General features: G+C 53.0%; 1 protein-coding gene across 6 annotated transcripts; it reads right to left on the bottom strand.

Moving 5' to 3' along the window:
• Positions 1–425: 425 nt before the first annotated feature.
• Pcnx3 (pecanex 3) lies at positions 426–24,093 on the bottom strand. 6 transcript variants are annotated; one of them, XM_028770924.1, is made up of 35 exons: positions 23,162–24,093; positions 22,641–22,828; positions 22,306–22,405; positions 22,138–22,177; positions 21,942–22,037; positions 20,604–21,731; positions 20,069–20,192; positions 19,810–19,988; positions 19,290–19,380; positions 18,773–18,908; positions 16,867–16,988; positions 15,364–15,517; positions 15,077–15,109; positions 14,678–14,849; positions 14,471–14,581; positions 14,038–14,129; positions 13,769–13,878; positions 13,466–13,571; positions 13,257–13,349; positions 12,971–13,121; positions 11,082–11,226; positions 10,561–10,738; positions 9,378–9,486; positions 9,138–9,267; positions 8,679–8,737; positions 8,345–8,560; positions 7,431–7,684; positions 3,201–3,431; positions 2,958–3,061; positions 2,614–2,761; positions 2,286–2,516; positions 1,927–2,201; positions 1,496–1,629; positions 1,119–1,417; positions 426–1,037 (listed from the first exon to the last, which is right to left on the bottom strand). In XM_028770924.1, the coding sequence occupies exons 1-35, from the start codon at positions 23,312–23,314 to the stop codon at positions 843–845; spliced, it is 6,087 nt and encodes a 2,028-aa protein (XP_028626757.1). In that variant the 5' UTR covers positions 23,315–24,093; the 3' UTR covers positions 426–842. The 6 variants fall into 6 exon arrangements, with proteins under 6 accessions (XP_028626757.1, XP_028626754.1, XP_028626756.1 ...); XM_028770921.1 differs by having other exon boundaries at positions 16,867–17,027; positions 23,162–23,328; XM_028770923.1 differs by having other exon boundaries at positions 16,867–17,027; positions 18,803–18,908; positions 23,162–23,328.
• Between the last annotated feature and the right edge of the window lie 368 nt (positions 24,094–24,461).

Here is a 24,461-nt window from a genome sequence, read left to right as displayed (position 1 = left end):
CCAATCTACACAGGCTATCATTTATGTAGTGGTGAACACCATTAAATCCAGCATTCTGGGGGCAGAGGCAGGTGGATCTGAGTTCAAAGCCAGACTGAAATACATAGGGAGTACGGAGTAAGACCCTGTCTTAAAAACAAAATAGAACCCTTTCTATCCAGGTGTTATTTTCTTTAAGCTTGGAACAAATGAGGTCGAGTAGTCTTTGATCAAGATCAAGGCTGATGAACGTGTGAACCACTAGGCATAGAGGACTCTTGAAAAGCAGAGAAGCTGGTGAGGATGGCAGCCCACTCCATCTGACCCCCACCTGGAAGGTCGATCAGAGTCTCACTCCATATTCTTCACCCTCTTCTGTGTTCACCCTCCCTGCCTCAGTTACCTCTAACAACCTCACCTAGTCCCACAGAAAATAAACTGCCAACCAAAATCAAAAATAGTGTTATTAATTTGGTGTCTCTGAAGCACAGAAAAAAAAAGGAAAGAGAAATGACAAAAGAATGAATGAACCCACCCTTGCCGCGTGTCAGGCCCCAGGTCCAGGCTAAAGAGGTCAGCCTTGTGGGCAGTGCCGGCCCAGGGGCAAAGTCAGTCCAGGCCATGGGCTCAAAGAGGGACCAGCCCATGGGTTTGGCTCTTGGGGACTGGCTAGGAGGCTGCTGCCTCAATGTGGGGTATCCAGGCCACGGATCAGGGAAAGAAGTCTGGGTCACTCAGTTCTGACAGTCTGAAGTAGCCAGATATCAGGGTGCAGACACCAGAGCCAAAGCCAATCAGTTCTGTGGTCCAGCAGAGTCTGAGTTACTGAGTCCTGGGATGAGATCCAGCAGAGGACAGGCTACTCAGTACTGATGTTCCAGCAAGGGCTGAGCAGCTGGGCTTTCTCGTTCCTCAACAGGAGCAGGCCAGTCACCTGGGGCACCTGAGGGTGTGCAACTCTCAGGAACACTGCTGTCCAAGCAAGGAATGTCCTGGGTTGTTCTGGCAGGTGAGGCCTCAGAGCTGACATCAGGACTGAGGCTGAGGTCTAGCGGGGCCTATGGAAGAGAAGACAGGTGGATGAGCAGACAAGCTGACCTGAGAACTCCTGGGGTCATCTCCTTCCACAGGTCCCTTACCTGAGATTTGGGGGTGCCTCCTTTGGGGCTCCCTGAGGCTGGCTCCCCATCAGGTCCTCCCAGTCCCTTCCGACCCCCCAGAGTCCACTTCCCACTGGGTCCCTCAGAATTGAGGAGACCAGGGCCAGAAGGTCTTGAAGGCCGGGGACCCTCAGTGGGAGCAGGTGAAGCAGGGGGTGGCCCAGGAAGCCGAGGGGGAGGCCACTGCAGCAGAGGAGGGGGCCGCCCATCACCAGAGCCACTGAGGGAAGGCCGTGGCCCCCAGCTAGGACCTGGTGGGAGCGGCTGTTCACTGCTGCCTGTAGGACACAGATAAGAGCAAAGACTTCAGCTGGGCTAGTCTAACCCACAGGTTGAGCCCAGCTTTGCCTACTTACCTGCTGTATTTTCAGGCGTAGGGTGTGCCAAGGGGGGATTATTGCTGAGGGAGGTCAGGCCGCCACCCCCACCACAGTCCGAGTCATCCACATTCCCACCGCTGTTACAGCCAGCGCCACAGCCCTTATGAAGTCTGGGTGGAGAAGTGGGAGACGTGAGGGGTCCAGGGCAAAGGCGTTCGGAGCCCTACAGAAACAGCTAACGTCTGAGTCCCAGGAGTCTCATCTCTCAAGAGATTTGCTGCCTAGTCTATAGTCTTTTAAACACTAAAGCCTGATCTAGAGGAAAGGAGGCCTCTCTGGGTAGAGGGTCGTGTCTCGGGTCCAAGCTCACTGACTCCAGGACTTCATCTCTGTGTCCCTGCTCCCTGAATCCCAGAGCATCAGGCCCTCATAGAGCGTCCTAAGCTACGGTGGCAGCCAGGGCTCACCTCTCCCAGCTGTGCAAGAGCCACCGGGCAATGGCACCCAGGCTGACAGGGCCACCCCACAGCGCCCGAAGTTGGGGGTGGCTACCAGCCAGAGATGTGGTCAGAGGTGACACGTAGATAGGGTAGCCTAGGGGCTGGTCGCAGGAGGAGTTGATCATATTGCGGAGAGCCTGCTTGGCATTCTGGATGCTGCCACGCTCAGGGTTGCGGTTGCGCAGGAACACCAGCTCTTGCTGCTGCCCGGCCCACAGCCCACGCACACACTCTCGGTTTACCTGTGGAGGGCCACACCAAAGGTCAGGGCAGAGACACCGAGGAGGGGCATGGGCTGCAAGATGGAGCAAGCTCATCCGTCCCACCTTGATGACCCGGAAGCTGAGGTGGCGCCGGTTGAGCATGATGATCTTGTACTCATCAGAAGCGTCGTCCATGACATGGCGCAGAGCCAGCAGGGAGGGCGTATTGCTGAGGATGGCGCTGCGCCAGGCAGGATCCCCCTCGTGCGAGATGACAAGCCGCTCCTCATTGGCTGCAATGGCATCATACAGGGCTGCTGGTTCCTCATACTCATCAGGAGATGTGAAATGGTCCTGGTTGGAGGAGAGGACAGAAGTCAGGAACCGCTGGTCTTGGGAAAGGCTTCATCTCCCTCCTGCCTCTTACTCTGCCTGGGCACACTCCTCCTACCTGGTGAAGCTTGAGTGCCATGCGAACCCCAGGCGCCACTACTCGGTGAAGCAAGTCCATGTCAGCAAAGACCCACTCATCGCGAGGGGAGGTGATGCGAAAGTCCCCCTTGAACAGGGCATGCAGGCCATAGAGGAAAGGCTCCAGGCTGGGTGGGGAGAAGACATCAGCAACAGAGCCAGAGGGGCTGGTCCCTGTCTTGCCAAGGAAGCCCATCTCTTCCTCACAGAGCAGTGCAAGAGCAGGCAAGGCTGGGACTTTAAGAGTCTAATCCGTGTGAGAGGAGCTGGCCAACAAGATGTGGAGCTCTTCAGGGACAGGCTCTGCTGGCGGTAGACACTCACCTGGCAGACATACTGTGTGAGGCTGTTCCCAGGGCTCGGCGACCCAGCACACATAGGCCAAAGCACAGTGTGACCAATGGTGAATTCCAGTCCTGGTCCACGGGCTATGGCACAAAGACCATGGCACAGCTCAGTGTGGAACTGGAGTCCAGACTGAGAGTCACCAAGTGTGAAGGGAGTGACCAGGAAGCCCAGATCCCCAGAGTCTGGGGTGGGGCAGATCTAAGGGAAAAGTAGCCTGACCTGGCTGCGCCGAGAGGCACAGTACTGGATCCACTCAAGGTGAACAGCACAGAAGGATGGCAGCGAGAGGCCAGACAGTCGAAGGTCATAGTCTTCATCAACACTCAGTGAGAAGGTAGGGTCTGAGTCTGCATAACCGAGGGCTCGCACAGGCCGGAGAGCAGCTGCGATGCCCTCATGGTTCAGCCAGGTCTCTAGCTTTGGAGAGCGACTCACATAGTAGATGATGCTCTGGGAGAGGAGGGGCAGGTGTCAGGGTAAGTCCATCCCCAAGTCCCAGCAATGCGGAGAACACACTCTAGCCTGAGCCACAATGCTTTCTGTGATGCGGCTTCTGTAGCTCAGCCCAGCTCTCTGAAGCTAAGTGCATGCTTCCTCTCCAGGGACAAAGAGTGTGAGAACCAACAGGAAGCACCCCGCTTACAGAATGGTCCTGTGCTTGGCAGCAGGATCTGATTCTTGTCCTCTTCTTGCCATCCCTAGAACCCAGCCCATCTGTGAGGGGAACGGAGGCTCACACAAATGACAGTCTTGCCCAGTGTCACATAACAGAGCAAACTGGAATAAGAGGACACTGTGCAGCACTGACATCTCAGGGCCAGGAAGGCCAGGCTGAGACAGCATGTTGCTTACAGCCCATGAAGCCTACATGACCCAAGTCACAGGTCCCTTTAGGCAAATTACTATGACAGATATAAGACCTTCTCTGAAAAAAAGCCAGAGGCACACATATACTGTGTATCAAAGTTCAGAGTGTCTGACTATTCTTAAAGAGCCTTGTTGGTGTTTAAACAGGGGCTGGGCAAGTGGAAAGCAGCTTTGGGGAGGGAGGTAGCTGGCAAAGCTGAGACAACAGCTGGCAGACAGCAAGGTTATGGGGATTCCACATACTACCCTGAGCTGAAGCTGATGGGGTGAGCCTCTGCCTGGCTAAGCGGTGGGGAAGCCCAGGCTGAGGTGGGTAGTGTAGGTGTCCATGGACAGAGTGCCCAGGCAATAGGGACAGTAGCGTGACTGTGGTGGGACACTGGGTGGTTAAGAGCCTGGGCAAAATGGCCAGGGCACAAGCTAGGAAGACGTAAAGCTCAAACAGATGTTTGCTCCTCAGGTGGAGCACACGGAGTATGGAGAGGATGGCTTCACGGCAGCTGTGTGTGTGTGTGTGTGTGTGTGTGTGTGTGTGTGTGTGTGTGTTGGGGCTGTGTGTGCCTCAGTTTCCTACACAGATGCAGCATGTGGTCATGTGGTGCAGCGGTGTGTTGGGGGAGGGGAAGTGTCCTTCAGTTCCCCGCACAAACATGGCCTTGGCAGAAGTCAATGAGCAGTCTGGTGAGAGCTGGCTGACGACTCAGATCTCACTAAAAGGAAGGAACAGGAATAAGTGATCTCTGCTCCCCAGATTGACCTTCTTGCCTAGAGAGTGTCTCTGAAATCCAAGTACCACCGTAGCCACTGAGAAAACCCAAAAAGCATTGTTTCTGGGTCAGGGAGAAGCTAACCTGGAATGTGTCGCTGTAGTTAATTTTTAACATTGTCATTGTATTCTTTTTTTGTTGTTGTTGTTTTGTTTTGTTGAGACAGGGTTTCTCCGTGTAGCCCTGGCTGTCCTGGAACTCACTCTGTAGACCAGGCTGGCCTCGAACTCAGAAATCCACCTGCCTCTGCCTCCCAAGTGCTGGGATTAAAGGCGTGCGCCACTACCGCCCGGCCTGTCATTGTATTCTATGACATGCCCTTTGTGTGATTCTCAAGATGACACCAAAGTCCAAGACTTTCTAGGAAGAGCTCCTAGCTCCTGTCTGGAACATTCGTTGCAGTCGTTTGCCTAGGTATACTTCACTGGCCATGAATGGGACTCAGGACCGTGGTGCTTCCCTGCACGAGGCTCGTGCAGACTACCTATAAGGGTTGGCTAAATTGACTCTTCAGCTGTGGTGGGGTCATCACACAGGCTCACCTCTCCTAAGGTTCAGTAAAGGATGAAAGATAACATGTAAAAACTAAAGACCTCAAGGATGGGGCTTGGCTGCTGGTGGCCCAAGCACTGCCACGGCCTGGGCTCCTAACTGCTTCCCCAGCCGTACGCTGTCCTCACACGCTGCCTTTATCACATCTCCAGGGATCACTTCGGCCCAGCTTCTCAGGTACCGAGGCTGAGGCACACTGGCTACTTCGAGGGATAGTAAAGCTGACCAGGCCGAGCTCATTTCAGTCTGCCAACCTAAGCCAGTCAGTACCAGTGCACGGCAGCCTGGGGTACATGCAGCTCTGATGTGACTTATGGGAAGAAGCAGGGTGACCTGGACAACTGAGGGATCTGGGGTTGTGAGTGAACCTCTGGATAACTTCTGGACTGCTTCTTACGAAAGTGAAGAGTGGGCATTGCCTTACAAACTCTTTCCTAGGAGTGGCTCGGAGGACAAAAGGAACAACAGGAATTATGGTTTCTCAGTCTTTTCAACACATGACTCTGAAAGATGTCCACACTACCTGGGACAAAAGGACAGACTTGGGTTGCATGAGTTTGCTTTAAAGGGAACCTCGGTGAAGCAGGCTCACCCAGCCCCAGCAGGTCACCAGGGTTTCAGGGTAGAAAGAGCACGTGGGACCTGGACTGAGACCACAAATGCATCATCACACTCTACGGTGGTTTGAATGAGAATCTCTGCATAAGCTTATTTGAATGTTTGACTCTCCCTTGGTGGAATGTTTAGGAAGGATTAAGAGTGGCCTTGTTGGAGGAGATGTGTCACTGGAGATGGAGTTTGAGGCTTGAAAAGTTCCAGCCATACGGATAAGACATAAGCTCTCAGCTACTGCATGCTCCCTGCAGGGATGAGGTCGTGCACCAACTCAAACTGTAAGCCAGCCCTTTAACTGGTTTCTTTTCTAAGTGGCCTTGGTCATGCATCTCTTCACAGAAACAGAACAGTAATGAAGACATTCCCATCGTACCCCTCTCTGTGTGTCACAGAATCGTATTGTTCTTCATATCCCACAAACATAAAAGCCTCTGTTTCTCAACAGGTAAACTGGGTTCTCTACCTTATTTTTTAGTCAAGGACTCTCCCTGAATCTGGAGCTCACAAACGAGGCAATATTCTAAGGTTGCCTGAAAATCCTACATTTCCAGCCCAGAGTTCCTAACTTCACTGTGTCTCACCACTTCCAACAGGTCTCAAGACTCTCTGGTCTGACTTGAACCCCTCCCACACAGAACAAGGCAGAAAACTTAGTGATTGAGATGCCAGGCCTCAATCGAGAGCCTGGCTCTGTCACATTCTAATGCCAAAGCTCCAACCATTCACTTCACCTCTACAATGATGTGTGTCTGTGGCGGGGGGACCAGAGGTTGATAGCAAATGTCTTCCTCAGTTGCTCTCTGCCTTATTTTTGAGTCAAGGAGCTCACCAATTTGGTCAAACTAACTAGTCAGTAAGATCCCAAAACCCTTCAATACCCATGCCCTTGGCTTTGGGATTAGAGGTCATGGCAGGACGCCCAGCTTTCACAGGCTCTGAATTCAGGTCCTCATGACTGTTTGCATGGCAAGCAACTAACCAGTTCCCCATCCTAATCCCTTTTTTTGAAAGATTCTTTCACACCATCCAAGCTGGCCTTGAATTCTTAATTCTCTTGCCTCCACCTAACAAATGCCTAAATCACAGAAGCCAGCTTCTGTGCGGAGAGACCTTAGGCTTTTCCAGGTATGACAGTCAGATCAGGCGAGGTGCCCTGCACAGACCCCAGCACCTTCAGTATACAGTCCTGCTTGGCTCCCGTGGCTACTCCCCATGGCTGCTGTTAGCAAGCACCATCATTATTAAACTGGGGAAGGCTGGTAGGTTTTATTTTGGTACTATGAATTGAATCTAGGGTCTCAGATATGCTAGACATATATTCTACTGCACTCCTAGCCCTGGATTAGTGGTCCTGAAGACATACCTTAGCCAACTGCCCCAGCTGGACCCAGCAGCCTGGGAGGGAATCCATGAATGTGCTGTCCACCCACCCTCCACACTTAGGGCCTGAAACAGGCCTCCTGGAAGGCACAGCAGGGAGCTCCTACTGCAGACACCTGCTCACCAAGGCCTCTGTGAAGAATGCTTAAAGTGAGTCCTATGCTTCCCTTGACCACAGCAGCCTTCCTACACTCCAGCCAACAGACAGCATCGGCAGGCTTGTGTAGTGACAATTCACCAAGAGCTACCACCCAGCCCCAGAGCATACCTTGACATAGTAGGTGACAAGGATCTTGCGGAGGTCAAACACCTGCAGCATGGAGGCTGCGTTGTTGTCACTGATGCTGTAGCCTTCCAGCACATACTTGCTGGCTGTCACCTCCCAGGCCAGCCAGCGCTGCCCAAAGGCAGCATTGAAGGACAGGACCCGGGGCAGGTGACCAGGCTCACAGCAACAGCAGCCCTCATCTTCCTCCACACCTTCCGTGATGGCCTCCACCTCACGCTGCTGGCAGTATGTGCCTGTGGGACAGAGCTGCCCAGTCAGAGCTACTAGAATAATCCCTACTTGGACTAGCAAGTGCCCAAAATGGCACTAGACCCGCTGCTACTCAGCTCCTACCCTAGACACTAACTAAAGGTTACTAAATGAATGGACTGACCAAGTGAGGCCCTTTCTCCTCATAATTCCAATTGCCAGAAAGGGGGGGGGTCAGAGAAAAATGGGTTCAGTTCCCCCATTATTGAGGCAAAGACCAAAACTTACTTAAAAAGTGACATACTCAAGGTCATGTGCTCATGTGCTGTACTTACAGCACATAACACAGAGCTCCTGAGAGCACAGAACCAGCTACCTACGGTGCTGGCACGCTGCTTGTCAGGGGCCCAGTTAAGACGCAGAGTAGGCCAGAAGCTGACATCAGAGCTCCAGCCTCAGCTTTCAGCAGTAATCCTTGGACTCTCTATGAGGTCAAAGGTGATGTGTGCATGTGTGGGGTGTCACTAGAGAGTGGGTAGCCAGTCTAGAACACCTAGGCTCATGAGGAAGAGAACCTTGCCTGAGATCACCTAGTAGCCTGAGAGCTGGACTAGACCCAGTCTCAACACAATACTAAATGTTGTGTCCCAGCCCGGGCCTTCTCTCTGCCCCTGCTACTATCCCAACTCAGTCATGTGGCTCACCCCGGAACTCAAGGCCACGAAGCTGGAAGGTGACGAGGCCATTGCCAACCTCAATGAGGTGAACCAGCGCATTGAGGTAGTCAGAAGCCAGGACAAAGCAGTCTCCAGGGCCATAATTGCCCCAGCGGCCCAGCACCAGATCCCCACATAGTGTGTGCTGCAGCGAGCGTGTTAAGTGCTCATAGAAGATGGAGTTGAGGTTGTTGTCATCAGCGCCTGGGATCCAAAACAACATACACAGGCAAGGTGTCAAGTAAAGGGAGCATCCTCCAGGAGCCAGCCTGCCCGTAAGCAAGCTGTAAGCCCGTAAGCGGCTGGACAAGTAGCTACCCACCTGGGTTGCGGTCCAGCTGCGTCACTAGCCGAGTGTTGGAATGATCCACACGTTTAGTGCTATTCAGAGAGAGCAACAACGGATGGGCCAGGGTCAGGCATCAGCACATCCTCTGCCCAAGCTCCACCCTGGTCCTCTCTGAACTCAACATCCCTGAGCTGAGTAGATGCCACCTGTGACAGCCCACTGTAGCTGACAGAGACATGAAGGGACCCACACAGGACCACAGGGAGAAGCCTGGAGGAGAGTGGCGTCTCACAGGCCAGGTGAGGCCACGAGGCTTTGGACTGCTGCATGTTTGGCCTTTATCAGAATCACTACCTCGAGTGTTCCCACCAAAGCCAAGCACTCATACCCTTGCTGTGGGTAACCGGAGCCCCTTTCTGGGTGCTTTCTGGCCAGGACTCCAAGGCCTCACTTCCCTGCTGGTCACCAGCAACTACCTCTCATGAGACTTACTTGTAGTCTCGCTCCCAGAACTTGAGAGGCCTTGCGTAGGACATGATGAAGACTGCGCTGCCCAGCAGGGGGTTGAGTGGTGTGGAGAAGAGCCCTGAGAGCAGGGCCTGGAGGAACAGCATAGCTGAGTCTGGGCACAAGTCAAGGAGGTGACAGGCACACGGGACCTTCCACCTCCCTCTCTTCTCTCTGCAACCCACACACATCCCACCCACAAAGGGCTAGCCAGAAGCTGGATACGTGGTACAGCGAAGGGCTGGGCAAAGGCATGGAAGGCCGAGCCCCAGGTGATCTGCCATGGTGCAATGTAGGTCAGGACAAAACGGAGCTTGTACAGCAGGTCCCAAAGCTGCAGGGTCATCAAGGTCAAGGTGATAAAACACATAGTCACACATGGTGGAGCTCTACCAAGCCTCCAAGACAACAGTCGCAGAGGGTCGATTCTGAGACCACTCCCAACCTTTTCTTTCTAGACTTGGCTTGCAACACCTGACGCCATGGTAACTTCTGACTGGCTCCAAAGAATACTAGCCAGTTAATTCCCACAATGACAGTGGGAGCTTCCTACTGCTCTCCCTAGTCCACAGATAGGAAAGGCCCAGTTCAGATAAAAGCAGAAAAGGCAAATGATTTGTTCTGGTCATGTTACTCGATCACTAGTGAGGACTTCAAGAGATGACCCTAGGCCCTGCCCTCAGAAGGGTCTAAGGCAAGCCTGGTGGGTCAGGTCTCTAATAATTCCAGATATTTAAGAGGATCACAAGTTTCAAGGTACCATTGGCTGCAGAGTGAGTTCAAGAGAGCCCATGTAACTTAGTCAGACTATGTCAAAACAAGAAGTCAAAAGAGGGCTGACGCAAGGAAGAGTACAGTGGTAGAACACTTGCCTAGTAGACCCAAAGCCCAGGGTTCACATTCTAGTAAATAAGTGACTAAATCAGAAGGGTACCTAGTAGGAAAGCTTGCTAGCAAACAAAAGCCAAATATGAGAAAACCACTCAGAGGGCAATGTGGATCCCAGTACCATGGCAGGTGGTAGGCCTTCAGGATGTGGGTAATTCCTGAGTGGGGAATCCCACAGTCCAAGAGAACAACGATACATCCAGGTTCTAGGGTATATACTCCCAGCTTTGAACCCAGCTTCAAGACACTGCCTAGTAGATGGTCAGAGCTCAGAGGCTTTACAGCATCCAGGGACAAGGTCAGGTCTTGATCTGTCTGGTCCTGAGGAAAGTGGTTGTGAGGGCAGACTGGCCACCGGCTCCCAGGAGGGCCTGAGCAAGTTTCCCTTCAAAGTCTCAACCTGCTCTCTGCAGGCCTCAGGCTATGGCAAAGGCCCACAGTTAAAGCGATACAGGTCTACAGGTTTACAGGTCTACAGTCTGCTCATCAGCTGGGGTCTGAGTCAAAGCCACCAGCTTACCTTGCTGCAGAGCAGTGACATGAGGAAGTAGTCAAGCAGGAAGCCCTGTGAGAGCCTCGGGTAGTCAAAGTGGAAGAGCAGGACGGTGAAAGCCAAGGTCAGGTACTGCTGGGGTGGGCAACAGAAGGCGGAGCGCAGCAGCTTCAGGCCCGCCACAGTCATCAGCAAGGCCCGGCAGCTGTGGGCAGGGCAGGCACTCAGACATGGCAGGGCCTCAGGGAGGAGTGGGCACAGACACACATCTCTCACCAATGGTTTAAATGTAACCCCAGACACCTGCTGTCTACTAGAACAGCCCTTGTTTTTTTTTGTTGTTTTTTTTTTTTTTTGGGGGGGGGGGCAGTACCTCTGAATGAGGTGAAGAAGGACACGCTTGTTCCAACCGATAGCTCATTAAGAGCTGGGATCCAGCTTTGGCTTGTTGCCAGTCTTAGGTCCTACCCATTCCTCAGTGGGAATCACATGAGGATGTACACAGAGAATGGCGGGGTAGTTGGGGGAGAGGGGGGAGGTATCCTCACTAGAGGCAGAATTTGTCTGGGTGGCTGACGACTGTGTGGGCGTCCACTGTGAGAGCGTTGAGAACCACAGCAGGGTAGATGAGGTACTTCTCAACACACTGCAGGCCAGCATAGAGCTTCTCAAACCACATCACCTGGGCAGCACCTGTAACAGGAAGGTGAGTTGTCAGCTAGCACATGGCCCTCAACATGGTGCCTCTCTGGAGTCCAGAGGACTAGGCACCACGGGATCAGAAAACACCCAGGAAGGTGGGCAAACCAGCTATGCTGTCCTGGGTTCCTGGAGACTTTGGCTAGTGTCTTTGGAATACTGCTAACAGCCTTGCATGAGGATGAAGAGCCCACTAGGGCAGGGGCTCCACACGACACTTAGCATGTCACAGGCTTGGGGGAGGGGGACTTTGCTGTTTTTGCTGTCTGTAGAAACAAAGCTGATCAAAAAACTTCCTAGATATCTAGAAGAGATAGGCAAAGGGCATATTGAATAGGCCAAGGGGTTGGGATGACTACAGACCCTTCTGAGGGGAAGCTCTCTTGGTTTAAGGCAACGACAGGCAGTCCAAGGAGCAAAATTCACCAATTGTTTGAGAAAAACAAGGGCTACAAACAAATAACATTAACATTATAAACAGTAACAAATAACATTATATGGACTGAGAAGCCCGTACATGTAACACCAATTAATGAAAAGTGGCCACGAATCTGAGAAAGAGCGAAAGACTGGCTCACGGGAGGTGTTGGAAGAGGGAAAACAGTATCATCTCATTTAGAAAGGGACACAAGGGCTCATCAGACACAGAGACTGATAACTCCAACTCCCAGGAGCACACAGTAGAAAGAGAACTCCAGGAAGTTCTCTGACCTCCACATGTGTGTAGTGGTATGCATACACACACCCAAAATTCCAAAAGTCTGTTACCAAAACACCAAATACTGTGATCTTTGTATCACCAATCAAGAGTCTTTTAAAAAAACTCTGTGTATGGGTACTTTGCCTGCATGAATGTCTGCACCATGCACACGCAGTGCCTGCAGAGGCCAGAAAAGGGCATCAGATCTCCTCAAACTGGGAGTTAACACCAGACTGTGAGCCAACACCTGGGAGCTGGGGATCAAACCCAGGTCCTCTGAAAGAACAACCAGTGTTCTGCTAAGCCATCTCTCCAGCCACACCAACCTTCTGTTTGTTCTGAGATAGGATCTTATTATGAAGCCCTGATTGGCCTGAAATTCAATATGTAGACCAGACTGGCCTCAAACTCACAGAGATCCACCTGCATTTCCTTCCCAAGTGTTGAGATTAAAGATGTGTGTAGTATAAAAAAAATGGTCTGAAGATTTATTTTATTATTTTATTTCTTAGATTTATTTAGTACACTGTAGCTGTCTTCAGACATACCCAGAAGAGGGCATCAGATCTCACTGCAGAAGGTTGTGAGCCACCATGTGGTTGCTGGGAATTGGACTCAGAACCTCTGGAAGAGCAGCCAGTGCTTTTAACCACTGAGCCAGCTCTCCAGCCCAGAAAATATTTTTGAATACAGCCTATGTATTTTTTTAAAATTTTTTTAAATATTGGGAGCAACAAGCACTAGATGGCTCTGACCCATTGGTGACAATTCAGAACATAAAACTCCTTTTAAAAGTGTTGGATTCCTCTTCCATTAGAGACAGCAGGAAGCAAGACAAGGATAGTGCCCAGGATTAGAGTACAGCAGAGACTGTGCTGAGACAGTGAGTGGAATGGGCCGAGAAGGGCTGAGAGGTGGATGGGCAGCAGGTGCTCACTGACATCCTCAGCCCAGAGGAGCACACGTCTCATCAGGATGCCCTCCAACCTGACTCTGCTCAGTCCAGGCGATGAGAAGGAGGGGACCAATGGTACTCACCTCGCACTTCATACTGACTGTATTCCAGCGGCTTCAGCACAGGCTGTGAGAGGCAGAACCAGGGGAGCTGTTTGCGGAGCTGCGGCAGCAGGTAATGCGTGAAGAAGCCCACAGCTCCTGCCAGCGCATACAACACGAAACCCAGAACTGACTGCAAGAGGGAGAGGCCAGAGGCTCAATTCAGCCTAGGGCTCAGCCCACCAGGGTAGGTGTGGCCTACAGAGGGGCTCTCAAGTGCAATGGGCACTTATCCATATCAAGAAGGGATGACCTATACCACACAAACCTTCAGGGCAATGAAGACGGTGCTGGCACTGATGGCAAAGGTGAGCACAGCAATCACCACACACATCACCAGGTCGGAGTGCAAGACTTCCCGCTGCAGAGCCAGGAGAAACAGCTTGACTGCCTACTGCATGGCTTCACATGCCCTTCCCAGGGCCAGACCTGCCAGAATCCCATACTCCTACACCCTCATTAGCTCCCATCCCTTACCACTGACTGACGCATCTTCTCTGGCAGTGGGTCTGGAGGTTCGGCCCGGGCTGTCTCTAGGCTCCGCTCCTCTAGCTCAGGGAAGAGCTTACTCCGGATTAGAGACCTGAAACGGAGAAAAATCAGAGGCCAAGGCAGGCACTAACGTCCCTTCCCCACACGGATAATGTCAGTCCCCGGTACATGCACTGACTGCCCAAGTTCCAGGTGTGCACATTCACAGACACTCAAGAGAAGTACTCTATCATGTGCGGATAAGCACACACACTCAGAGAGTACTCTGTATACACAGATAGCACTCACCAGAGAACAGTGGGGTCACTGCTTTGCCGGCTCAGATGGTAGGACAGCGCCACCAGGAGACCACAGAAGACTGAGAAGAGGACAGGGACGTGCTGCTCTGGCCAAGGTGTCTAAAAGAGAGAACCCATGCTGGTCAGGGGCAGTGAAGAGAGGTGTTGGGGAAGACAAGGGATGTCCTACGGGAGAAGCCACTGCTGAACCCGATCCACAGCCCTGTCCCAACAACCCCTCAGGGATCAGCATGCCCAGCTCCTGTAGACTACCCATACCTTGATGGCACCAAGGCAGAAGCCATAAAGCAGGGCAGCAGCTAGCAGGCTTCGGGTGAGGCTGAAGACTGCAGTGAGCGGGCTGGTGGCAGCTGTAAGGAGGGAGAAATGGGTGAAACCCACTCTGACCTACGGGCATCACCCTCTTACCCTGTCCTACTGCTCCTCAATTCCCACAAGACTTCCCATGGCACCACCCTCCTCCACTTGGCCTTCAGAGCATTTAGTGTTCTGGGCTGAAAGCACTTGCCTGGGGAAGGGCAAGGAAGAAAGAGAGAGGAGGATAAAGAGGTCAGGCAGGATGGGGCCTGGCAGCCAGACTACAGATGCAAGAAAAGGCTCTGTAAGAACTGGAGCTGCAGACCCAACCTGTGGGTGGGCCCTCCCGGTCCAGCAATGTCCCTTCCACATAAGCCACCTGTGGGCACCATACCTGTGCCCCCAAAACCGTGCATATCTATCTGCTCCAGGAGGTACATGAGGCAGGTGTTGACCTGGGGCAGAAGGCCCAGGAGGAAGACAAACGGGAAGCACAAGGTGAACACTGTCCAGGAATAGGGAGTGAAGAACCCATTAGCCTGCAGCCTCTCCTTGGCCCGCCCTCAGACCCACTCCCTTGATCAATCTTGCCCTGCCTCACCAGTGGCCACATCTCGGGCGCAGAAGAAGAAAGAGGCAGAGAAGAGCGTGAGGCCGTACAGAGAGACAGGTGGGAAGGGCTGAGCGGTCCCCAGGGTGTCCAACAGCCAGATGAGTAGACAGCAGATGCAGAAGTAAACAGGCCGGCTGTACGCAATCACCCAGTTGTGGCCCTAGGGAGTGGGCCAGTGAGGAACTGGGCCTTCCCCACTGACCTCCCTGGGGCATATACACACATTCAACATGCCCCGGGCTTGACCACATCCAAGCTGGAAAACTGGGGAAGATGGGAGCAAAGCGGGTGGTGAGGAAACTCTGCCCCTCTCCCACGATGGCCTTGAATTTGGTCTCAGGCCCTCCCAGGGCCTTCTGGCCAGAGCATTGTCCCACAGGTACTCACATGCATGGGAGATGCTGCATCGGGCTGCACGCTCTGGAAGAGACAGGGCTATGTTGGCAACAAGAACGGGTGTCCACAGAAAAGTGAAGAGACTCAGACCAGCTCTACCACTGCGCAGTAGCAAGTGACCAAGGCAGGACCCTGTACTGTCCTGAGCCTCAGTATAGTACAGATGGGTAGCTGGCTACAGGGGACCTTAACCAAATTATCCATACTTCCCCTCAGACCTGAAACAAGGGAAAGCAGATGGCCCAGGAAAGTTGTGGATTTGGGGAGCCAGGCCTGACCTTGAGTAGGGAGTACTGACAGGAGGCGATGACCAGACAAAACTGAAAGACCCAGATGTCAGTGAAGAAGCCCTTGAGCAGCAACAGGTATCCCAGGAAGGCAACCAGGCTGCTCAATCCAACACCGAAAATGTTCTCCATTATCCCGCGCGTCCTACAAAGACATGTGAGTCAGGGCATGGCTTCTTGCCCCAGTTTCTAAGGGGAGCTGGGGAGACAGGACTCTGCCCTAAAGATACACCTCTGGGCCTTGAAAAGCCAAACCTCTGACCTCAGAGGGAAGAGAGCAGGTTTCACTTGCTCTGAAAAACCATCTTGTTGCTGCCCTGAGCCAGTCTTAGGCCATCTAGACACTGAAAGTTCAAGACATTGTCATTCCTGGCCACGTCCATTTCCTGCTCATGTTGACTTGAGCTATAGTGTCCACACAGCAGGAGGCCATGATGTGTACATAGGCAGTCCCCAGCCACACGAGTGAGACAAGGCTGATGGACAGGACGCCAGGATGTGGAATCTAGGCCCAACACCTTGATGGTGTCTTTATCTGACTTTCTGGCCTGTTTCCCCTCTGGAAAATGGGAAAGGTTTTGAGACAACGAGGTTTATGAATGTACTTAGGTTACAGCATTCAGGCAAATGAAAGAGAAAGAAAGACACTGACCCTGGAGTGGGGGAGCAGTGAGAATCATTCAGTTTTGAGAAAGGCTTTGAGGGAAGGGTAACCATTGTACCCCACCCTTTTACAACCCTCTACAGCCTAAAGAAACCCGCTGCATCAGAGTGCTGGGTCACATCTCTACTAGAACTTTTAAGGCTGAAGCAGGAGGATCACTGGAAGTCTAGAGTTACAGAGTGAATTTCAGGCCAGTCTAGGATACAAATGAGACCTTATCTAAAAAACAACAAACAGAAACCAAGCCAGGTACAGTAGTGCACACCTGTAACCTCAGTACATGGTATAGTAGCGCACACCTGTAACCTCAGTACATGGAACAGTAGTGGACACCTGTAACCTCAGTACATGGAACAGTAGTGCACACCTGTAACCTCAGTACATGGTACAGTAGCGCACACCTGTAACCTCAGTACATGGTACAGTAGTGCACACCTGTAACCTCAGTACATGGTACAGTAGTGCACACCTGTAACCTCAGTACATGGTACAGTAGCGCACACCTGTAACCTCGGTACATGGAACAGTAGCGCACACCTGTAACCTCAGTACATGGAACAGTAGCGCACACCTGTAACCTCAGTACATGGTAGGTGGAAACAAGATAACCAGAAGTTCAGGGTTAACCTCAGCTACATAGCAAATCTGAACCCAACCTGGTCTATGATCCCCTTTTTCAAAAGCCAAAAACAAAGAAATCCACTACAGTCTCCAGTCACTGAGACACTCAAGGTCTCTGATGGCGTGACCATCTCTACGAGTTTAAAGACTGGAAGACCATAGTCCCAACATTTTCTGGGGATCAATAACCAATAATTGTAGGTACTCACCGGTCCAAGAGAGCCAGCAGGGCCAGCCGCTCATAGCGCACAGAAGTCCAACGGCCAGGAAGAAACCAATACTTGTAGCTGTGCTGGGCCCGGGGTGGTGCCTCCTCCATCAATGTCTGCTCCTGGGATTCGTGCAGGGAGTCCTGGTCCAGCAGGTCAAACTGCAGTCCCCACAGCCGCGTCCATCAGCCCCACCACCCCATTGATCTAACATCACCCCTCCCCCAACACTGATCTGATACTGGGCATTTAATTCAGCACATCAAGGCACCACTGCCTAGTGACCTTGTGGCCTGCCTTGACTCTCCATCATAAGGGCCTGCTCCTAGCTCTGGGTTCCTAAACATAGCTGGGTTGTTGTTAAAGGCTGCCAGGTATCAGAGTCATCAAATCATATGTCTGCCTTCTCAACTCAGGCAGAATATTCAGTGAAGTCTACTTTGTCCTTCAGGACCTAGCACAAATGATATCTCCTCCAAGATGGAGCCACCACTGTCACTGTGACAACCCCATTCAGGAACACAGAACACCTGATTCAGAGAACAGGCTAGAGCTGTGTCCCTGAGAAGAGCACTCAGCTTCTTTAGGCTGGATGCATCCTTCATTCAACAAGTGTTTATAGGTTGTAGAGACAGCTCAAAGGGTAAAAGCACTCGTCACACGAGAATGACAGCCTGAGCTCAATCTCTGGACTCCACAGTGGGAAGAGAAGACTGACTCCTCCACATGTATACTGTGATATGCCTCTACGCACAGGCATGAATGTGCGTGTGTGCGTGTGTGTGTGCGTGTGTATGCATGCTCACGTACGTACACACAACATCTGCAGCATACAACAGAGAGCCCAAAGGTGCCCAACTCTGGTCCTTATGTTACGACTAGATTGCAAGGACGATGCCATCAACCCCACATAATGGTTACATAAAATAAAAGATCAAGAAAGAATAGCCAGGCCTGGCAGCAATGACCTGTAATAATCTTAGGTAATTGGGGGGCTGAGTCAGGAGGATTGCAAATTCAAGGCCTACCTGTGCTACAGAGTGAGGTTAATGCAAGCCCAGTCAATTTAGGAAGACTCTGTCTCAGGTTAAAACAGATAACAAGACGGGGTTGAAAAGTAGCCTAGTAATAAGTGCTTGCCCAGGATTCAGTCCCCATTATCTCACACAAAAACAAACACACAAACCAGCCCATGGTGGAGTCTAGCAGTGTTCACGGTCCATCTGTGATCTAAAGTGTTAGCTTATTCTGGGTTAAACCTATTTCAGGACTGTTCTCTGAACTCTGAGAACATGTTTAGAGTGGAGATTCTGTTTTGAGGTCTGGGTGTATAAGTACTTTAATAGAGGAGGGATCGATCCCTCTATGGTGCAAAGCTGGCCTTCAATTCCTGGGCTCATGTCTCAGCCTCTGGAGAAGCTGGGACGATAGCTGGGGTCATGTTTTATATGCTCTTATCATTTTTGTTCACTACTGGGATGACTGTATTTGTGATAAACACTCAGAAGTAAAGGACACCGTTAGTAACCACGCTGCTGTAAGGAGATGTAACATCTCAGGCCATCACACCTGTAACTGTCAGACTCAGGACAAACTGAACTGCCCCTTCTGCAGGAATCACTGTGAAACACCCATTATCCTGCGAGCTGCTCCCGCTCTGGGACCAGAGAGGTACACACCAGACACATTATAAAGTAAGTAAACATATGACTCGAGGAGCCATTTAGCTCCAAGCCTTTGTAATCTCTACCACACCATTAAAGATGGGGACACAGTGGCATCCCCAAGCTCTTCCAAGTGATCTAGCCCTCTTGGGATGCCCAGGCAGGCTGTCTACCTAGACCAGCCTAAGTTAGCTGCTTATATGCACCTTGTCCCACACAGCCCTTTCAAAGCTGCTCCTCACCTCTGGGATTTCCAGGGGCACCCTGCGCACCTGCATACCCTGAAGAACCACTGGCCTTGGTTGCAAGAGGTTCAGGCCTCCTGTGGCTTCGGGCACATCAGCTGAATGGAAGCTGGAGGAATGTGAGTGACGGTCCCTGTGGATAGAGCAGCAAGGAGGGTGAAAGGGCATGGGTAAACCCTGGATCTTGGTGAGACGGAGTCAAGACCAGGTACCTGGGGATGCCTGCCCCATGGCTGGGGTGCCCAAGGATCAGGAACACTGCAGTCAGAAGAAGGTAGGTTGCAGAAGTATCTCTTTTGCAGACCCTGCCTACTCGAAAGCTGCCCTCCTTCCCAGAAGCCATTACTATGCTTCCTAGAAGACTTGGAAGGCTAGCATGACCGCATGCCCCAGTCTCCTTACTGCCTTCCCCTCCTGGCCTTTTGCTGCCCCACCAGAGCAAAGAATACTAGGTTCAAATGCTCTCAAAAATGCAGCCTGCCAGGCCCATAAGAAGTCCATCCTGGAGACTCACCAGGCTCCATTGGCTGTCTGCTCCCCTGGCTGACTCACAGGGTTCTCGTAGCCACCTCCAGCTAAGCCAAAGGTATATGACCGCCGCACACCTGGGACAGAGGTAAAGCAGTATCGTCAAGGCCTGAGACTGCAAGGGCATCAAGGTCAACAAACAAGGAGGAGCCGTGTGGTATGTCCCCTGTGGTGACACCCCAGCCCCTGGAGATCAAGTGTTAGGTAGGAAGGGGCCTATAGATCAAAAGCCTAGGCCCTATGGTCAGCCTGCCTTGGATAGGGCTCTGTTCTACCACTAGCTCAGCCTGTGGCTTCAAATGTGCCTTGGTTTCCTCATCAGTAGAGCAGGGATGACACCCACACCTCAGAGATGCTGCAATGACGACATCGGGCAGCACAGGTAAAGCACTTGCACAGAGCCAAGGGAGAAGTCATGGACCAACAGTGCTGTGGGGTGGGTGGGTAGCCACAGACGCCTGTGGGAAGCATTGAAGAGGTACTAGGCTGGCTGGGGAAGGGCTCACCGCTCTCATCGTAGAAATAGTGCACAGCACCCTCAGAGGTGTCATCAAAATTGCTGGCTTCATGTACGTTGGGGCCAGCTCGGGTGAGCAACAGGGAAGAGGCAAAGTGCAGAGCAGAGGGCAGAGTCAGTGCCCGGGAGTGAGAAGCAGCCCGGCCCCGCTGAGCCTCCTGTAGGCTGCTGGACAGGGTAAGCCCTAAGTTAGCACCAGGTAGAGCCAGTCAGCCCTTCTGCCCTACAGCCAGGGAGCAGATGCTCACCTAGGCGGCGAGCCCATGACAGAGGCTGGAGGCGTAGGGTTGCTGCCTGCATTGTGTCGTCTCCGGATAGCTTGAGCCCTCCTCACATTGCTTGTGCATTCCCGCTGGCCTGTTTCCTCAGGTGCTGTCGGGAAAGGAGCCCCAAGCATAAGTGACAGGCTGGGATGGGACAGGACTGGGACAGGTGCTCCAGAATGGAGCTAAAGGTCAGACTTAGTACAGCAACACTTGGTCTCAGGATCCCTGCCAGCGCATCTCCAGCCACTCGAGCCTTAGTTTCCTCATCTGGAAATAAGAATGACGATCATCTGCCCTGCCCCACTGCTGGGCAGATGACATCTGTGGGGAACAGAGGCTCAGTGCTAACCATAGGGCCTGGAGCCAAGAAGTATGGCACACATGTCTTACATGTCCACCTGCCTCCTGGGATGGAAGAGAAGCTGATGTTGACTGAGTCTGCTGCAGTCTGCCCTTTACCCCAACTCAACCCTCCCAGGTCTCCTTCCTCACCCTTAACCCTGGGACCAACACTCACCTCCCCCCACAGCACCTTCCTCCTGCAGTTCCCCACGCCAGCCAGGCTGGTTGGCAGCAGGTCCCCTGCGGGCTTCAGGAGGCAGCACAGCAGGCTCACCAGCAGCCAGCTCCATTCCTGGCTGCGCTTCCAGCTCAGCCTTGGAGCCAGCCAGGGGAGCCCTTAAGACGTCACCCCCTGCCCCATCCATGCTCAACACACGTGCATGAGTTTTGGCACTAGCGGTACTGGGCGTCCGCTGGGTTCCATAGGGTCGCTTAGGGGGCACAGCAGTTCCTTCTTCAGCCCCATGAGGGGCCCGCCGCTTCCGAGGACCCCCAGCTGCACCCTGGGAGCTCTCGGGGGAGTAGCAAGAAGTAGATGAGGAGCTATCGGTGCTATAGCGGCGCTGAGACCGGAGACTGGATGCTGGGCTCAGCTCACTACCTTCACTGGTATCTTCATCTTCAAAGAAGCCTGAGCCCTCAAGCAAGGGCCGTCTTGGGGTATGACCAGGTGGAGAGTGTCCTCGAATGGGCGGCCGCCGTTTGTTAGGCCGAAGCAGGGCCAAGTCCTTGGGCCGTACAACCAGGAGTGGCTCACTTTGGCCTGGTGGTGTCCCTGCTCCAATAACTGTGTCAAAGGAACGAAGTGTATCATCTGAGGGGGCCCCAGCATCTGGGGAGGCAGGCAGCTCAGCCTCAGAAGGAGGGTCTGTGTCGCTGCCCTCAGGGGCATGCCCACCAGGGGGACTGTCCAGGTGTGTAGAATTAGTCTTCTCACTCTTGAAGCTGCTCAGTGTCTCCCTGTCAGTACCACTGAAACAGGAATCTGAAGAGCCAGCTTTCTGGGGCATGGGATCACCTGAGCCCCTCCGGTCCAGGGGCTGGTAGCCTCCAGTTCCCCGACATTGTTCCCGCCGACTACTGGTCCTCACTAGGGCCCGGTCAGGCCGGGTAAGAGTCAGAAAGCTCTTGCTTAGCTCCTGGCTGAGGCTCCCTTTCAGTAAAGGGCTCATGGGAGTGTCAGCCACACTGCCCACACCCCAGGGAACACCATCTCCAGCCATGGGAGAACGTTCGGAAGAATCCGTACTGGGAAGAGAAGGGTCTGGGACAACCCCTGGGGGTGTCTGGGGAAGGTCTCCAACTGTCAGAAGAAAGAAAGACAAGATGAGAGAAGGGCATGTGGCACCACAAACCGGTATAAGGGGATCTCACAGCCTCTATCTCCCACTGAGGGTATGGGCATAAGAGAAACACCAAGGTGATCCCATCCTGGGGCACAACGATGGAGCCAAATTTGGGATGATGCATTCACAAGACATCTGCTCGTCCTGCCAGAGCCCTGCCCACTCACTCAGTTTCTCCTGAGAGCTCATCTTCAGCATCTCTCGGTCGGCAGAGGTCACAATCACGTTGTTGCTGCCCTGTTCCCGTACTAGCTCCTTGATGTCTATAAACATATCACCAGAGTTGTCACAAGGACTCTGGGGTCCTCTTATGTCATCCTGTTCCACACCACCACGATCCAGCCCAGAATAGCAGCCACCTACCTCTGAGGGGCCCAGAATCCTCCATCCGGGGCAGCAATTCCTGATAAGACAGAGGAGAGAGTACAAATGAACAAGCAGAACAAGAAACAGGCTTGGAACAGGTCCACAACAAGAACTGACTCCCAGGACAGCAGTGAGGGAGGGAGGCTTAAGGTTGGGCCTACTCACCGACACCTGGTTGAAGCCAAACACGGAATGCTGGGAACTGCAGCGTACAGGGGGTGTGGAACTCACTTTCCGGAACACTGTCATCTCCACGCCGGGGTCCCTGCGAACAGAAAGAACAGCTGAGCAGAGGCTCCCAGCCAATCTCTCTTCACTGTTTCTTCTCACCTTCCTTAACATGCCTGCCTCCTCAACGCTCCCCCTTCTACGGCTCTAACCCTGACTACAGGAAGTACTTAGAGCCAGTATTCCCTCAGCCTTCCCTGTCTTCCAAGACACAGACACAACCACAAGCACAGAGAAGCAACAATCCCTGAAGTAGCCAACGCCCCACTCACCTGGGAAGACTGCCCTCCCCCTGGGCTGCTTCTTCTTCTTGCTCCCCCATGGTAGAGTTGCGTTTCTCCACAATCTCGCCCTGGTCGAACATGGCATGCAGGCGATAGTTCACAGTCTTGATGGTAGCAAAGATGACAGCTACCACCAGGCAGTACACTCCAGCCACCATCAGGCTGGGGGGCAGGACCTGGAGATGACAGTTAAGTTGGATCCTTTCTCACAAAAACCTTGCTCCCTTGAGGGTGTACCTGCCACCACTGTAAAGAACTAGGATTCACCAGTTTACAAAACTTCATCACCCCTTCGTGCAACAGTATACAAAGAGCAGCCCTCTGTTTAACCAAATAGATTAAATGAGATGCTCAAGGTCACTCTATGTAGAAAAGATTTGGTCTTCCCACTATATAAAACCAAACTCGACAGGGACTCGTCTCACTCCACACCCCAGGACTCAAGATGCCCATCCCTCCGAAGACTGCCCTCCCTCTCCCAGTAGTTACAGGTGGTGGCAGCCTCTCACCATGTACAGCAAGAAGGGAAAGATGAGCAAGAAGATCCAGACATAAAGATGGAAGCAGTTGGAGAAGGTGCTCTGATGCGGATCGAAGAACCAACCGCCAGTGAGCGAGGCCCACACCCCCTGGCGCAGGATCTGCAACACCTGAGACCCCATGGCCCAGCCGCTGCTGCGCACGCCCCCCTCCCGGGACCCTCATGGGGGCGGCCCCCGGCCCATGCCCCGCTGGCGCCCGAGGGTCCCGGGGTCCGACTTAGATTTCACGCCATGGCCTCCCCCAATGGGGGAGGGGATTGGTGGGGTGAGGGCACAGGCAGGGGGCGGGGCCGGCCCAGGCAGTCAGCGGATCAGGCCGGGATACTGGGGTGGGACTGCATCAGAGGCGGAGCCTGGGCCTCCTCCGGTGGCCCAGAACTGTTGTAACGGGCCGAGCCTGAAGGCAGGCGCAGGGCACGGGCTGGGCACCCGTCGGCGGCATCCAGAGGTGGGCGTGGAATAGGTGCTCTTGGAGTGCCAGTGATAGGTCCCTTGGTTCCAGACCGAAGAAATCCTTGGGACCCTGAAGTCCACTTCCGGGGTCGCAGGTCACTCGCTTGGGGCTCTGCGTTCGCCCCGCTTCTACCGGTGCCGGCGCAAAGGGGAGGCCGGAAGAAGGAGCCGCGAGCTGCCAGCCTGCACTGGCGCATGCGCCCGTTAGAACCTGTTGGGACCCGGAAAAGGAAAACCTGGCGGCAAAAGTGCGCAAGCGCAGAGAAGTAGCGAAGCGACGGGATGCAGAGATGTCTTAGGCGCGCGCGCAGTCAAATTCTAGAGCGAGACCAAAAATGGGAAGTGATTTGGCCCATGCGCACGCCCGGATGAGTCGCCATTGGGTAACGATTTAATGATTGGCTCAAAGCTTTTCCAATGCGTTACAAGAGGCGGGGAAAAACTGGAGGCTGGAACTCTTCACCCCTACTTCCAGTTTGCGTTACCGGGTCACACCCCCGACTTGGGCAGCCTCTCCTAGTGCTAGACCGTAAGTCATGGTCGTCGCTTGGCTTACGCCTCTACTTCCGGGTCAGAGTTTAGCCGATGCAGAGAAGGATCCTGATCAGACCCGAGTAGTCGAACAGGATGACATAGGCTTTCTTAAAGTGACAGACACAAGATAAGTGATGAACTAATAACGAAGAGGTTGTTGAAGGCCCTTCAACTCTGTCTGAATCTAATTTCGGGCAAAGTTCTGAACAACAGTTTCAGGTTTTTGCCTCTTGGGGAAAGGACACGAAAAACTTGATTGCTTCTTAGGTGAAAGGCAGAT

This window comes from Grammomys surdaster, unplaced genomic scaffold (assembly GCF_004785775.1).
Source record: "Grammomys surdaster isolate TR1022 unplaced genomic scaffold, NIH_TR_1.0 205, whole genome shotgun sequence".
NCBI lineage: Eukaryota > Metazoa > Chordata > Mammalia > Rodentia > Muridae > Grammomys > Grammomys surdaster.
The sequence above is the reverse complement of the archived record's forward strand: the minus strand, read 5'-3'. Positions and strand labels throughout refer to the sequence as shown.

Excerpts from the sequence above, each read along its gene's own strand:
- Pcnx3 (XM_028770921.1), bottom strand. The coding sequence starts at position 23,314 with ATGGGGTCTCAGGTGTTGCAGATCCTGCGCCAGGGGGTGTGGGCCTCG. Across the intron at positions 22,406-22,640 it reads GGGGAGGGCAGTCTTCCCAG|GGACCCCGGCGTGGAGATGA; the intron begins GTGAGTGGGGCG and ends TTCTGTTCGCAG. Across the intron at positions 3,432-7,430 it reads TTGTCACCTACTATGTCAAG|AGCATCATCTACTATGTGAG; the intron begins GTATGCTCTGGG and ends CTCCTCTCCCAG.